Source organism: Gymnoscopelus microlampas, assembly GCF_963454915.1.
Source record: "Gymnoscopelus microlampas genome assembly, chromosome: 17".
Lineage (NCBI taxonomy): Eukaryota > Metazoa > Chordata > Actinopteri > Myctophiformes > Myctophidae > Gymnoscopelus > Gymnoscopelus microlampas.
The window spans coordinates 4,126,357-4,143,754 of NC_139954.1; the positions used below are offsets into that span (position 1 = coordinate 4,126,357).

Sequence of the window (17,398 nt, forward strand, 5' to 3'; positions counted from 1 at the left end):
TACTTCTACTCCACTACATCTCAGAAGCAAGTATTGTACTTTTACTCCACTACAATTATTTGGAAACTTTAGTTACTATTTACTTTGCAGATATAAATGATTACATTATAAAACATACATGAACCACTTTAGCCCTATTTTATACCTAGGCTATTTGAAAATAGCAGATCTACAATCTCACAACGCGTCGCGATGCGACACGTTGTGAGCTTGTAGATCTGCTATTTTCAAACATTTTGGTACTTAAGTACATTTTGATACCAATACTTTTGTACTTTTACTCAAGTAAATCTTGAATTCTGGACTGTTACTTGTGACAGAGTACTTCTACATTGCAGTATTGATACTTTTACTTAAGTAAAACATTTGAATACTTTTTCCAGCACTGTGTAAAACCGATTCTGATAGTGTGGCCAGTTTGTTTGCATCGCAGCGTTTCAACAGCAAGGCTATATTCTAAGTGCTTTACACAACATTAAGCATTGAGGGACACTGAGGCACAGAAGAATCACATTACAAAAGGATGTTTAAGTACATATTTTTAGACGTATTTATAATAATAATGTTTCGTAAATGAATGACCAATTTTTCGTACAAGAGTGTTGCACAAAAGTAGCGAGAATAGCTGACCAAAAACTAACATGGATATTTAGCTAAATGAACATTTCTCATACAATCTCCAATGGCCAAAATATGGGGCAAAACCTAATGTAAACTGTATAATTTTCTGACAAAACAAAGTAGTAGTTCAAATCTGTGACCCATGTTCGTGTCACATTTTGGAGGCAATTGGACAACCAGTCTGCTGGGAGAAGTGCAAACACAAAATCCCTGGCTTCTGGGTTCTAGAGCAGCGGTCTTCAACCTTTTCAGGCCAAGGACCCCCTAGCTGAGAGAGAGATAAAGCAGGGACCCCTACTCTATATTGTATAAAATTGTGTTTCAGATGAGATTTTTTTTTTTTACTTAGTAAAAAAAAGTACTCTACACCTATAGCCTCTTTGCCAAAAATAGCCGATCTACAAGGTCTCAACGCCTCGCGCTGCGAGGCGTTGAGAGCTTGCGTTGAGACCGGTGCGTTGAGACCGTTGAGAGCTTGCGTTGAGACCCCCTGTTGAAGACCCCTGTTCTAGAGGATAACTAAGTATAGGTTAGCATTGCTGAACCAACTGCACCACTTCGCCAGCGAGCAAAGGCGTCTTCTGGGCCCAGTGTTACTTAGTCCACAGCGTCCGCAGCTTAAATTCAGCCTGATACAAGTGTTTCTGTAGCTCCATGTAGCATAATTGGTGGTGTTAGGCAAAACGGTCAATTTTTGACACATTTCTGTACATTGTGTCAAAAAAAAATCTGTATTCACTGTTTTTTACTAAGGTCACATGGACAAGATTTTTATTTTTTTATGTAGGTCGAAAATAGCAGTTTAGTCAAATGTCAATGTACGTGTAGCCTGTCCCTACATAATAGGTTGAATACATTGGAACATAAGGTTATTTTTTTCCATCGGTTAAGAACATGTTCATTTGCACATGAACAAGGTTTCCACCTGCCAGCGACGATAATGAAAACAAGCACTTTGAAATTGAGTCTGACACCTTAAATACATATTGTTGCACAATTAAATACGCTTGTCTTTGTGCACATTTATGAAAACCCTTCAGAATAGGGACCAAATTAAGCAGACAACCACCGTGGCTAATTCTAGGCATTAGGCACGAGACACAGACAGTGTTGCGTCTTCTGAGGTTGCGGTGGACGTGTTGGTGTTTTAATTGGCAAACTGTAATAACTGCTTGTCAAACTGCAGGGTGAAATGGACTGAATGAGCAAAAACTCCATGTCTCCCCATTTAAGTAAAAAAAATGTTCTTCCACCACTGGAGTTCATCTTGGCCAAAGGTAAATTAAAGAAAAATACAAATGAGAGGCCAGGGCCAGGCCTCAACATCAGTGTTGATTTTGACAGCAAATTTTGATTCAGTTTTAGTCATAGTCTTTTGAATAAAATTCCTTTTAGTTTTTAGTCATATTTTAGTCATCTGAAATGTTTTTCAGATGACTGAAAAACATTGATCTACAAGCTCACAACGTGTCGCAGCGCGACGCGTTGTGAGCTTGTAGATCTGCTATTTTCAGAGTGCAACACCCGAGCGCAACCAAACATAAAATGACCTTTCTTTTAGTTCTACTGGATCTCTTCTCCACTCGTCCCTCCCTAATATTTTAGTCAAGTTTTTATTTGTTGACGAAATTGTCAATATATTTAGTCTAAGTTTTAGTCATCGTAGTTTAGTTTTTATTTCGTTTTTAGCGGTGCCAACCGCTCTACGTTTGACTCTGTCTGCGTGTCCGTCCGTTTGTTTGAGCACGGGCCGTTTGTTTGAGCACGGGATGAGCACGGCAAAGAAGCAAACAGCTATAACTTCAGTTTGCAGCATGCCACCAAGTCCAAATTTGGTATGTGGACTTAGACCACCAATAGGGACGAGCATGAATTGATGACGTTATCAAAGAGGGGTCCAGGGACCCCCAGCGCCCGTATGAGCACGGGATGAGCACGGGATTTTAAACAGCTATAACTCCAGTTTGCAGCATGCCACCAAGTCCACATTTGGTATGTGGACTTAGACCACCAATAGGGACCAGCATGAATTGCTGAAGCCCCGCCCCCTCTGTCTTCCCATTGGCTGGCCTTCAAACAGCCATAACTCAAGTTCGCAGCATGCTATGGAGTACAAATTTTGTACATGGACTAAAGCCAGCAATAGGGACTAACTGTCATTACTTAAGCCCCGCCCCCTCTGTCTGCCCATTGGCTGGGCTTTAAACAGCCATCATTCCAGTTTGCAGCATGCTACCAAGTACAAATTTGGTAAGTGGACTCAGACCACCAATAGGGACGAACTGAAATGAGTTAAGGCCCGCCCCAAAGGCACCGCTTCCTTCACACAGGGTGTGATTTTTATTTAGTTTTCGACATTGAAAAAAGGCAGTCGACAAACTTTTTTCGTCTTATAGTCGACAAAATCAACACTGCTCACAAAATCACATAGTCATATTCTACAACTTAAAACAATATAGCATATTCAGTCCATCTCTCTGTGGTGTTTTTGAATGGTGAACAGAAAATTGTCTCTTTAATATGTCGGGTATATAAGAACAGTACATGGTTAAGCACCGTTGTGCTGAATTATGAAGACGAATGTTGAAATCTCTCCACTGTTTATGATAACCATATGCTCACATCACAGGTGGATGGGATGTGAATCTCAAAAGATGATTTTCATCTCTATAACATAGAAGCTCAAATAGGACATACTCAATAGACACTACTTTTAACCTCTTCAAACCCTTTGTACTTTGTTGACCTGGGACCCCCAGGGGTCTCTCTTGTTTTACTCTTGTTTTATTTTTATTGGATCTTGTTTATTCAATACACTTATTTGTTTTAGCTCTTGCTCATTTGATTTTCCTATATTGTCTCGTCTGTTTATGAAAGTAGGTAGCTGATATATTGCACTTTTACCTTAGCGCTAGGTATACTCTTAGTTTCTTGTTTTAGAAGAGAATGCACTTAGGACTTCTGGTGATTAGTAGTTTTGTTCCCTACCTATGTTGAATGCACTTATTGTAAGTCGCTTTGGATAAAAGCGTCTGCTAAATGACGTAATGTAATGTCTATTCTTGGTCCCTAACTTTATTCCCTCTACACCAAATCTCTTCGTAAAAAAATTGTTGATCCCCAAGATTGGCTATTTTCACCGAATGTTCGCCTATTTTCACCCAATCTGGGAACCCATTCGTTTTTTTCCCCCTTTGTTTTTTCCTCTGGGGGCGCCACCTCCTTTTTTTGTGTAGAAACAGGAACTCGGTCTGGCTCCTTCCCTTTCTTATTCCACTTCCTCCCTAGCCTTTTTTTGCGCTGGCAGATTTGTCTGGTTCCAGCGGTTCCAGGCTGCCTATTGCGAGTGTGACATGCCCAGAATAGGGACGGCGAGTCGTGATGTAGTTAAAGGGATAGTTCACCCTCAAAATGACTTTTTTTTTCTATCGATAAGTCACCCCATGGAGACTTGAATTAATGGCAATTTTTTTGTTTTTGTCACATTCCTAAGCCAATAATTTGATGACCAGCTGCGGCTCCGGTAGGAGACTCAAAGGGTCTCCTTTGTGTCTGCTTTGGAACCGCTGCCTGCCGGTCCGCTGGGCATCACATTATCGCTTAGGAATGGGACAAAAAACAAAAAATATCCATGAATTCAAGTCTCCATTGGGTGACTTATCGATAGAAAAGGGTGAACTATCCCTTTAAACCGATTGCGTTGGCAAAGTGCCTTTGCCCGAATGAAGGCGTAGACGTACTAGTACTAGTCCCACATTGGCCCGTAGGGCGTCGTCTTTGGATATACACCCCCCCCCATTCTAAATGCAAGTCTACACACCAGGCTGCCTTGATGTCTGTGTGCAGCATCAACATGTTTGTTCAGTCATGCGTGTGAGAGCAGCATATGCGCTTCTCAGCTTCAGCTCCTCTCTCCTCCTGGCTCTCTCTGTGTCACTCCAAACATGTTGCTGTAAAAAATAAACGATACGGCTCAAAACATGACGTTTAGGGAGGAACGGTTCAGAACTAGTTTGGCCATTCATGATGAGTTGGTCATACTGAAAGAAAGATTGTTTGATTGATTGATTGAATACTTTGTTAGTCAAAAATGTAAACATCATGGAGGTACAGTAAAACATTTAGGCTAAAAGGATAACACAAATCCTGGCGACTTGTTTCCATTAATTAGCATACTAATAATATTAGTATTATTAACCTACTATCATATTCATACATTAATACATTACACGACCCGTTTTGATACGCAACATTTGCTCACATTCACTAAATTTAACAATTAATATTGACACATAATTAATGATAATTCTTCAATTTCATTGAAGAAAGACCACATTTGTCCTGTTTTTAGCCCATTCAATCCAGGAACGCATACTGTGCCATTTTAGATTTTTACCTATAACCATTATTTTATACTTTAGGCTATTCAAAAATAGCATATATAGGGCATAGCAGTGGTCAAAAAAGAAATACTCATACATTTTTCCCATTGACATTTCCAAAAATATTTATATAAATAATTTTAAGCCTAGAATGAAGCCATCCAGGGTCCTGGTGAATCATGACCATAAAACGTTTGATTCTGTGAAAAAACTTTTTTGAAAACAGCAAAACAAAGGGTATTTATTAAATATAGTATATCATATAATTAAATATAAAATAAAAAAAAATCACAGAAACAAATGTTTTATGGTCATGATTCCCCAGGATCCTGGATAGATTGATTCTAGGCTTAAAATAATTGATATAAATATTTTTGGAAATGTCAATGGTAAAAATGCATTGAGTACGTTGAAGTGGAACCAGAAAATGGCCAACACTGCTATGCCCTATACAAGCTCATAGCGTGGCTAAGAGCTTGTAGATCTGCATTTTCTGACTCCGGCGCCGAGACTTTGACTCTTAATTTATATATATTTTTTAAAGCGAACATTTTTAACTAAAATCTTTGCTTCTACAGTTAAAAAAATAAAGAATAATGTTGCTATAATATCAGTGGTTCTCAAAACTTTTTTCGTGTCAAGGAGCCCCAAAATGATGTGTATTTGTATTTGCCCCCAGAAGCAAAGATTTGAGTTAAAAATGTATATTCTGGATATAGCCAATACAAAGATTTGCACGCATTTTCACGATTTCTTCAAAAATAGCAGATCTACAAGCTCGTAGCGCGGCACTCGGTGCCGCGCTACGAGCTTGTTAGATCTGCTATTTTTGAATAGCCCAAAGAAATCTAAAAAATGACACAGATGCGTTCCCCGTATTGAGTGGGTTAATGCGTACATATTCATGTATTCATGTATGTTTTTTGCAGACAACAGTGACCTCAGCGCCGCCCTCTCCAAGCTGACGGAGCCGGCCGCCGTGCCCATGCCCAAGCTGTCCGTCTCCAACATGGTGCGCGGCGCCCGCAAGCGCATCCGCCGGCACCGCCGCGTCGACGAGTCGCCGCTCAGCAACGACGTGCTCAACTCCATCCTCCTGGTGAGAGAGCGAGGGGACGCGACGAATGATGTGTTTGTGATGAGGATGTCACTGGTTGATATAGGGCATAGCAGTGGCGGCCATTTTCTGGTTCCACTTCAAAATAGTCACTGCATTTTTCCCATTGACATTTCCAAAAATATTTATATCAATTCATTTAAGCCTAGAATCAAGCCTTCCAGGGTCCTGGTGAATCATGACCATTAAACATTTTTTTTTGTGATTTTATTTTATATTTAATTATATGATATACTATATTTAATAAATACCCTTTTGTTTTGCCGTTTTCAAAAAAGTTTTTTCACAGAATCAAACGTTTTATGGTTATGATTAGCCACTGCTATGCCCTATCGTCAATTTTTTTTACTAAAGTCAAAGTATCAATACTGCAATGTAGAAATGCAAGTAAAAGTCCGGAATTAAAAATGTACTTGATTAAAAGTACAAAGGTATTAGTATCAAAATGTACTTAAAGTACCAAAAGTGGAGAATGTCCCATTTCACAAGTTTTCAAATTTATAAAATGTCATCTTTCGAAAATAGCAGATCTACAAGCTCACAATGCGTCGCAATGCGACGCATTGTGAGCTTGTAGATCTGCTATTTTCAAATGGCCGAAATGTATATAGGGCTGAAGTGGCTTTATAGATTTTGATTATTATTGCAAAACATACATTAGTATGTTTTGCAATAATAATCAAAATATGTAAAGTAACTAGTAACTAAAGTTGTCAAATAATTGTAGTGGAGTAAAAGTACAATATTTGCCTCTGAGATGTAGTGAAGTAGAAGTACAGAAAATTGGAAATACTCCAGTAAAGTAAAAATCACACCCAGTGTGAAGTGAGCGGTGTGGTCATCACAGTGATGGAAGCTCACTTTAAAAAAAAAGTTTTTTTTTTAAAAAGTGCATAGTCCTATTTATAGGTTATTTATTTCATCATGTGTCTCGCTAGCCAATCACAGTGCTGAATAGAGTCAGCCAATAGTCAGCCAATCACAGTACAGCTAGGGGTGTACTAATGTAGAGGCGTGTGCCATTATGAGCCAATCACAGTACAGCGAAGGGTGTACTAATGAGGTGTCCCAACCCCACTTATAGGGGCGGCTACACAGCCCAAAAATACCTAAAAACTGTACTTAAGTACAGTACTTGAGTAAAAGTACTAGTTACTTTACACCTATCGTCTCTGTTCATATGCGGTATAATGCCACTGGTTCTCAACGTCCGGTCTTGGGTACCACCAGGGGTCCAAAAATGTGGTCTTATGGGGGCTGTAACTCTGATAGAAATAAAAATATATTAACAGTCCATGCTAGATTGAGGTGGCCTAATAAAAAAAAAGTTTGAGAATCACTGGTATATGCAAAGGTTCATTTAAGAATTGATATGCCCTCATGCAGGCTTAAACCTAAATGTATGTTTCTGTCGCGCCGCCGAAAACGCCGTCGGGAGCTTACAGGTCGGCTATTCTCGGCGCGATGCTCCGCCGATACGCCGCGGCGGAAGTATGAAACGGGCTTTAATTACGGGGGGGATTGAGGCTCGGCCTCTCCGACATCCAGGCCTCGGCGGCCAGCTGAGCGGCTGATGCTGACCGAGCACCTCGGCGCCGGGGCGGTCCCACACCACGGACTGTCCAGCTATCTAATCAGCCCCACCGGTCACTGGCCAGGCAGCGGTCCAGTGAATTAAACATCAGCGCTCCAGGGCTCCGGACAAACTCTTTTTTTTTTTTTTTTTTTTACGTTGGTTGCACTGGTGGACCTAACTTTTTTCATTTAGGTACAGTAGGTGCACCAGCACATCATTTAGGTCAGTGGTTCCCAAACTTTTTAGATCTAGACCCAAAAGAGAAATGTTGCCCGGGACACAAACTTCGCGCCACATTGCGAGCTTGTAGATCTGCTATTTTCACTTCTAAAGTGTTTTTTTAATTTAATTATGGCAATTATTTTAATTTTTAATTTTTATTTATAAAATACTTCTGAAAAAATGGTGGAATTGTTTTTAATTGATGGAAGTTGTGATTTTTTTCCTTTGAAATCATATATTTTCTTTTATAGATGTAGGAAAACTAATAAAGGGGATATTCACTGGCGACCCATAAAAAATGGTCAGCGACCCAAACATGGGTGCCCACCCACTGTTTGGGAAACAGTGATCTAGGTGCACCCAAAAACTTTCACAGGCCACGCCTTTTGGCACCGCAATAATTCATTTCAAGCATTATTATTTGACATTTTTGTTGTCAGTTCCCATGCACATTGTTAATTTGATAACACATTAGCAGAGACAGTGATTGTGTAGTGTAGTATGTTGTTCAAGTGAAGTTGGCAGAACAACTAAATTAGGGAGAAAATGTTGAAATAAAATGGAAAAAAAGACTTATGATGTAACGCATACATGGGCAACTGGCGGCCCGGGGGCCACATGCGGCCCCCACCTTCACTTAATGGGGCCCGCAGGTTAATATTCGGAATACTGATATGTTATTGATTTCAGCTGTTACAAACATGCAAACATGACCCGCTTTAATTACTTCAGTCTATATTAGTAGCTTAATGACTAGTATTCATTTTTAGTTTATTTTTATGTCCAATGTATATGTATTTAAGTTCAAAAAGGTAACCTAAGTATAACTAAATGCATTTGAAATACAATTTAAATGTTACTTTTCAGGATTTCAATTCAATAGCAAAAATAGCCGATCTGTTTTTGCTACTTTTGTGTAAAATGGCGAAGTACCGGCATTAATTTACGAAAAAAGTTAAAATACAGCAATAAGAGGTTTCTGTACAGTATATGCAATGTACAGTAGCTCTCTGGAGTGAGTGTGGAAATATAGTGGCCCTCTCCATCATCAAAGTTGCATCACCCCTGATGTAGCGTAAGCAATTATCATTAAGTTATTATTATTATTGATTAACTGTACCAATTTGTGAGTTTTCAAAACCATTACTCCCCTGGTGTCATCCAGGTAATATGTGTATGTTTGCTTGTTGATGGTTATGTTGTTAGACTTAAGTGTGTGTGTGTGTGTGTGTGTGTGTGTGTGTGTGTGTGTGTGTGTGCCTGTGCACGCGCTTGCCCCTTAGTATCTTTTCCCAGACGCCGCTGTGGAGAAGTCGTCGGAGATTGGTGGTGAAAGCAAGACGTCACAGACAAACGCCAATGGGAGGAGCGAGAAGGAGAAAGACTCTGACTATGTACGTCTGCCTTGTTTGTCACACGCACAGACACTATACAATAGGCACCGTGTCAGTCTCTAATAGAATGTAAATCAATGTCTGGGAGAGGGAAAAATAAAATGCTACATTATATGCAAATATGCATAGCTGGAATGGCATGGTACGCCAATGAATCCATTTCAGTTGGCATTTCATACTCAAAACCACCTCCATAGCATAATGCATGGGGATCCACCAACTAATCTGAATAGTGTAATGCCCCCCCCCCACCCCCACCCACAGACCAATTATGGTGATGGGAGTACTACACCAAATGCAGTCTCTTCATTTTGAACTCTCCAGCTTTTTTTTTAGCCTTTCGGATCAGCACAGCTAAAAAGTACTGCATTTGGTCGGTCAAAAGGAGTCAACCTGTTTTTCATTTGAGCTAAAAAAGCATTATTTCACTCTTTGGCTATTCAAAAATAGCAGATATACAAGCTCATAGCGCGGCACCGAGTGCCGCGCTATGAGCTTGTAGATCTGCTATTTTTTTTAAATCGTGAAAATGTGTGCATATAATATATATATTCTTTTAAAGCAAACATTAACTCAAATCTTTGCTTCTGGGGGTCCCTGGAACAAAATATTTTGAGATGGGGGGTCCGTGGCCAAATTCATATCATTTTGGGGATCCTTGACATGAAAAAGTTTGAAAACCACTGATATAGAAACATAGTTGAAACACAGTTGCATGGCCGATCAATGGCGAGTCCTTGGTACCCTTTATTGTAGTCTTTTCAACCAGCATCGAGCGTAGCCATGCTCGAGCTCGCTGTCACTACAAGCTGTATTGTTTTCCATGCTTGCGCTACTGGAACACTAAAGGGGTTATTATTTCATGTCTACATTCAAGTGCAACTATCCAGAAGGTGTAACCCAGGTGAAATAATGCATCACTCTGCTCGTTTAGCTGTGGTTTTCCTCCTGTTCAAAGTCATGTCGGAGACTGAGACATAAATATTAGGTTGTTACTTTTTGTAATCGTTCTCTAGTGTAAGGGTTCCCAAACCATTCAGGCCGCGACCCCCGGAAATAGTCATATTTGAACTGGGGACCCCCCACCCTGACAAACTTGGAATTGTAGGAGTTGAGGCATTACATTTAGTTTGACTTGGTTCCGCAGATAAATATTGTGAAAATAGCCGAACTACAACCTTGGACAATTTGGCCAGTGTATTACCATTTGTTATAGTTTAGTTTGTTGGTTACTTTTGGCATAGTAATGGTCTTATTAGTAATTTTATTTATTTTAGAGGTATTAAAAAGGTCTTACAAGTCATTAAATTGTCACTTTAGAAATGTGCAGATACCCTGTATACACTTATACTGCATGTTGGTTTGTTTACTGTTGAGTGAGTTGCACATTAACTCATTCACTGCCTGAATTATTTCTGGCCGCGTTTGCCCACTGTCAGAGATTTTTCATTGAAAAAAAAAAGTACTCTGGAGCCGAGATACAGATTTTTTTATTTTTTAGAAAATAAATAAATAATTAAAAGTCGTTTTACTCGTTCTAGGCAGTCAGGGCTTATGGGACAAAAGTCGTTTTAGTCGTTCTAGGCAGTGAATGAGTTAAGCGAATCATCTGGGAACCCACAAAAATCTTTTTGAGACCCCAGTTTGGGAAGCATTGCTCTAGTGGATATAACTCCATAACTCCATAAATGACATTCATGTCTGTGTTTTGGTAAGGTTGGGAACTCTTTTTTTTTCCTATCGATTAGTCACCCCATGGAGACTTGAATTCATGGATATGTTTTGGTTTTCGTCGCATTCCTAAGCCAATAATTTGATGACCAGCGGACTTGTAGGCAGCGGTTCCGGTAGGAGACACAACGAGACTCTTTGTGTCTCCTACCGGAGCCGCTGCCGGTCATCAAATTCAAATTATTGGCTTAGGAATGCGACAAAAACGAAAAAAATATCCATGTCTAATCGAAAGACATTTTTGGGTGGTGAACTATCCCTTTAAAGAGTGAAGCTTTCCACAGAGCTTGACACTATTAATAACCTATTTTCCCACTGAGATAACAATCCATTTATTATCACTGGCAATGATTACTGTCACTGTAACCCCCCGCCCCCCCCCCAACTCTCATATCTACAGAACCTGTTCAACCAGTTGAAGTCGGCGCCCAGTGACAGCCTGACGTACCGCCTGGCCCTGTGCGTGTGCCTGGTCAACTTCTACCACGGTGGGGTCAGGGCCATGGCTCACCTCTGGCAGGAGTTTGTGCTGGAGATGCGCTACCGCTGGGAGAACAACCACCTGGTCTTCGGGTAGGTGACACACACACACACACACACACACACACACACACACACACACACACACACACACACACACACACACACACACACACACGTGCCTGGCGCTAAATATGCCCATTTAAGCTTTTGTTTTGGATGGAGGGCAAAAAAAAGAATAAGACTTGAACTCATTCACAGCCAGAGTAAATACGTACATTAAACCCATTAAGACCTGGAACGCATCTGTGTCACTTTAGGTGTCTTTGGCTATTCAAAAAACTGTTTAGAAAACATTTTTAAGAATCGACTCGGGTCTTAATGGGTTAATAAATTAATAAATAAAGCCCAGACTGCCAGCGATTTTTCCTTTTCCTCACCTTTTCAACTAGTCACAGAATATTTATCTCCAGTATGATCGATCCCCCGCTTGTTGCTAAATTGCTAAAATGTCATCGCGACCCCCCCGTTCGCTTGTTATAGGTCGTTGAATATAGCATGTCTCATCATATTTGTAGAGTAAAAACAGGGAGGCGAGATACAGGCACTTTTTCCCAAATCGAATAACAAGGAAGTGAACGGTTGAGGAGATCTTGCAATCATGTGATCTCCTGGATCCGTGTGTCACTGAGGATGAACTGGTCACTCATGTGTTAGCGAAGAGCACCATCTAGTGGAAAAAACTAAAACTATGACTTCTGGGGGGGTCCCTGGCGGCACTATGAGCTTGTATATCTGTTATTTTTGAATAGCCAAAGAAATCTAAAAGGACACAGGTGTGTTCCCTGATTGAATAGGTTCACATTGATGTTACATTAATATTCAAATATTTTTTGAGAATCGCTAAAAGCTAATGAAATGCGCACATCACTTATGTGATGGGTTGCAAATGATCATACATAAATAGAATACATCCCACACGCTCGCATGCTCCGGTTTAATTTATTCGATGGCGTTTTTAGCCAAGGCCCTTGGTCAGGTCAAACTTGAGATGTATGTATTACACCCACAGGTCACATCAGTGTGTAAAAACACAATAGAATAATAAGGTGAAATGGTAAAATACATACAGTGTTAAACTTTTACATGTTTACTTAATAATTACACTAATGTAATTGTTGAGCTGAGCCTTGGCTCGAAATATCGTCGAATAAATGATACTGGAGCATATGAGTGTGTGGGTTTATGCTGATGTTTTTATTACATGGTTTAAATTTAAAACCTATATTATGTAGAGCAGTAGACTAGAAGGCCTAATTTATATCTTAAATAATAGGCTTCTGTGCATAACTGTATTCACCCGGTCGGCTCCGGTCAGTTCGCCCAGCTGCAGCCCATCAAGCCTAATTTATGCTCCATCACGCAAAGGTGTCGCGGACAGAGAACGGACAAAAATAGCAGCCCTCCAAGCTCACAAAGGTCGCATCCGCAATGCGATGTGAGCTTTTATGTCAGCTATTCACACAACACTGTTGCGCAAAAAAAAGTAGATATGCCTTGGGGGGTGCCCGTTGGCCTAGCGGTCCAGGCGCATACCACATACGCTGGTAATCCAGCTTGGCAGCGTGTCGCGAGTTCGACTCCCGATCCCGACGACCTTTGCTATGTGTCACCCCCCATCTCTCCCCGTTTCCTGTCAGCCTACTGTCCTGTCAAATAGCCCCCAATACCTTAAAAAAAAAAAAAAAAGTAGATATGCCTTGCTAGGGAGTGCCTGTCCAGCCAACACGAATGTCGAATGAAATGAAACCAGCGCTCCCCAAAACAGCAGGTTTGGAGATCTGTTGGGAATTGATTACATGGACCCGGCACCTGTGCGTGCTGCCTCAATGTTTGGGAACAAATAATTGGTCTATAGCTTCATTTGATTGGCTCAGCAGCAGTTTTTAATGGGAACACAAAGGACGACTTTTACTTGTGTTTCCTGTTTACTTTTGCTCCACAGCCAATCAAATTAAGCTACTGTATGGGAAAATTAACAGGAAATGGGTATGTCACCTTCTGAAAACCCGGGACTACAGTTATGCACAGAGCCTGTTTTAACCCATTAAAGCCGGGAACGCATCTGTGTAACCACTGTAACCATTATTTCATACTTTGGCTATTCAAAAATAGCAGATATACCAGCTCATAGGCTATGAGCTTGTAGATCTGCTTTTTATTTATTTTTAACTCAAACTTCTGGGGGGGTCCCTGGAGCAACATATTTTGAGATGGGGGTCCGTGTTCAAATACATATCATTTTGGGGGTCCTTGAGGTGAAAAGGTTTGAGAACCACCGAGTATAGCAACATAGGAACGGAAAAGAAAATAGCAGATCTACAAGCTCGTAGCGCGGCACTCGGTAGATCTGCTATTTTTGAATAGCCAAAGAAATATTGAATTGACACAGATGCGTTCCCGGTCTTAATGAGTTAATGCAATCAGTCATACTATGATAAACATGATTCTCAATTTGGCTCCCTCTTGGTGTTTTTGGGAGGCTGGCCATATTTATGTAGCCTATACAGGAACTGACACGGGAAGAACGCACAGGGCCAATTACAGAGGCTGCGATGCACCTTTTGTTTTCATTTATTCTTCCAGTGTGTGTGTGTGTGTGTGTGTGTGTGTGTGTGGGTATGATGAGACAGACAATAACATTTAACGCATATTTGGCAATAACGTCAATGTGTGTCACCTGAGACTAAAATAAATCTTTCTTCCAAAGTGCTTTTGGAAAATTAAAATAGTTTCACTATCCTGACCCACAGCAGTCACAAGACGTTGAATGTTTATGTAAGTTGAGTCGCATTCTCTTAACACCATAGTTGTCTTTTCCTAATTACTTGAATTCTCCTTCACACAACACATTCTTACAAAAGCAACAACAGCGTAATAGTGGGTTTTGCAGGTGAGATTGCGAAATCCCGTCGTCCAGAGAAAAGAAAATGTAACCGGAGCTCTCCGTTCGTTTTTTTATACCGTATGACAAACCCCTTTTTGCCCTATTTTGGCCTAAAAAACACATTTTTCAAGATAAAACCAAGACCGGAAACGGAAACCTATTAAATCTGCTTCCGGGTGAGTGGGAAGTGAAAAAAACCCCGAATCTGATGGTGGAAGTTACATAGAACAAGCACGACCGTTGATTAAACAATGAAAAAGCTATCAACGCGTCTAACGCGTCGACGGCGTGGATGGATTTAAGTAGCAATTGACTCGAAAACGCGTCGATGGCGTTCAAAGAGTTAACATGGATACCCAGTATGAATGACACAAGCGACGCTTAAAATGCGTAGCTTCGCGCCTCCTTTCGAGCTTGCGGATCTGCTATTTTTGATTCTTTTGAGTGGCGCTGCAGTATGATCAAGTAGGGCGTACAAAACATACAAAAAGTTAAAATATGGAGTTAGGAGGTTTCTGCCCGACAACAACGATAAATAAGAAATGAAGGTGAGCAAACAAACAAATAGGCTAAATTATTAATAGCATACCCTACTGATGTTCAGGGACTATTTTAGTAATGGCATTAGGACGGTGCACTCCACTCTGAAGCCCTACTGTACAGTGGAGGGTTGTTTTACAGTATGTAACAGTGGAGGGTTGTTTTACAGTATATAACAGTGAAGGGTTGTTTTACAGTATATAACAGTGAAGGGTTGTTTTACAGTATATAACAGTGAAGGGTTGTTTTACAGTATATAACAGTGAAGGGTTGCTTTACAGTATATAACAGTGAAGGGTTGTTTTACAGTATATAACAGTGAAGGGTTAATTTACAGTATGTATTTATTTTATTTTTTTGTTGATGGGTGGACCGCGTTAAGACTGTCAAATACCTAGTCAGACTGTACCAAGTGGTCAGGGAAGAGAGAGGGGTGTGACTGGAGTTTAACTTTTTGTTAGTTTGGCGTTTGTTTTGAATTTCTTTAGTTCTTTAAGCATTTGTTTTAACATGTATTATGTGAATAGTATGTTGTATTGTGTATATTCGTGTTGTTAGATGGTGTTTACATATCTGGTGCTGCTAGACAAGGTAACCGATACCTTAGAGCAGACTTAACGAGGTGATTGACTTCAGCTGGAGGAGAAGGTCTTGACTTGGAACTACAGGAAACATGTAGTTCATTGTAGTTCTGGAATAACTGACATTCTGTGCCATGATGTCACAGTCGCCAAAATCATGTTCAATATATCAAATCATGAACAAAACACACGCCAACATCATGTTTATTATGTCCTCCACTTCATTAAAATAGGATGGGAGCAAAATCGGCAAAAGTTGCCCTTTAATATAGTATAATACCTTCACACCCCTCTCTCTCCTTCATGCTCCACAGACTGGCTGCTGGCCCCCCCGACCTCCGCTGCTGTCTGTTGCATCAGAAGCTCCAGGTGACTATTAACACCGCACACACACACAGACACACACCAACGCTGCTAACGGCGATTATATGACTGTTTACTTCCTTCTTAATCCATGAAGACCGGGAACGGTCTTACTTTGGCTATTCAAAAATAGCAGATCTACAAGCTCATAGCGCGGCACCGAGTGCCGCGCTATGAGCTTGTAGATCTGCTATTTTAGAAAAATCGTGAAAATGGGTGCAAATCTTTGAATATAAATATTTTTAAAAGGAACCTTTTTAACTAAAATCTTTTCTCCTGGGGGGGATGGGGGTGGGGTCCCTGGAACAACATATTTTGAGTTGGGGGTCTGTGGCCAAATACATATAATTTTGGGGGTTCTTGGCATGAAAATGTTTTGTTCCAGGGATGAATAATGTAGCCCCCCCCCCCCCCCCCCCCCAAAAAAAATAAATAAATATATATATATTATATATTTTAAAATGACACAGATGCGTTCCCGGTCTTAATGGGTTAATAAGCTTCTGCTGTCTTTGTAAGGTTCACGTCGCAAAGTCGCAAAACACAACAGAGCAGCTTGCGGGGGACTTTGATAAAGACCGCCATAATCCCTGGCTAGCGGGGACAATAGCCACATGTAAGCCGCAGAGAGCTCAGGAGTCGACTCCAATCTTTTTTCCACGGCTGGTCCCTAAAAGACGACCGAAGACACCGTTTTCCCTGTTTTCACTCTCCCTCTATGAGGGTAGCTTGCATTTTGTTAGCCTGCTCCAACTGTGGGTGTCTCGGGGCTAAAGCACCCAGGGGAAATGAAGAGCACCCATCACAAACTCATCACAAAAAAAGAAAAAGAAAAAAACACAGACATCTTCACTTCATGGAGTACATTTTTGGTACCAAAATAACCGAATTAACCCCCCCAAAAGGTAACAAACTCGGAAAATAACCGCACACGGACCGGCCGCGCATGCACGCGCGCTGCGCGTGCGTCCGTTGCGCACCCAGAAGTGTGGACATAAATCGGCGCCCCCTGACACAACAGATGTCAACGAGGTCACAATGACCTTGTTGACATTTGTTAAACCACACCTGAAAACCCTCTGTGATTAGCAACCATCAGGGGATCAGTCATAGTGGAGATAACTATTCTGTGACTACTTGAAAAGGTAAGATAATCCTGGCACTGGGCAAACACAGCCAGAAATAAGTCTGGCAGTGAAAGAGTTAACTAGCCCTAACCCATAAATGATAAAAAAAATATATAAACCCCGCATTTTAATACATGTTTCAGCCCGTAGCGGCCCATAAATGATGGCCAATTTGAACTGAGAAGGTTTTTTTTTCTTCTTTCTTTAGTAATATTTTCTTCTGATAAGTGGAACCAGCTGTATGTCACCAGTCATGGGCGGGATTTCTAACCTTTGTGTCCAATCAGATTAATTGCTTATGGGAAGGGAACGACTTA

At 40.7% G+C, this 17,398-nt stretch overlaps 1 protein-coding gene across 1 annotated transcript in view; it reads left to right on the plus strand.

Annotated features, from left to right (window-relative positions):
• rab3gap1 (RAB3 GTPase activating protein subunit 1) overlaps positions 1–17,398 on the plus strand; it is a 117,973-nt gene that overhangs the window by 27,713 nt on the left and 72,862 nt on the right. The window contains 4 exon segments of the mRNA XM_084084560.1: positions 5,933–6,102; positions 9,202–9,312; positions 11,444–11,616; positions 15,906–15,960. Coding sequence (XP_083940686.1) covers positions 5,933–6,102; positions 9,202–9,312; positions 11,444–11,616; positions 15,906–15,960 — 509 coding nt within the window.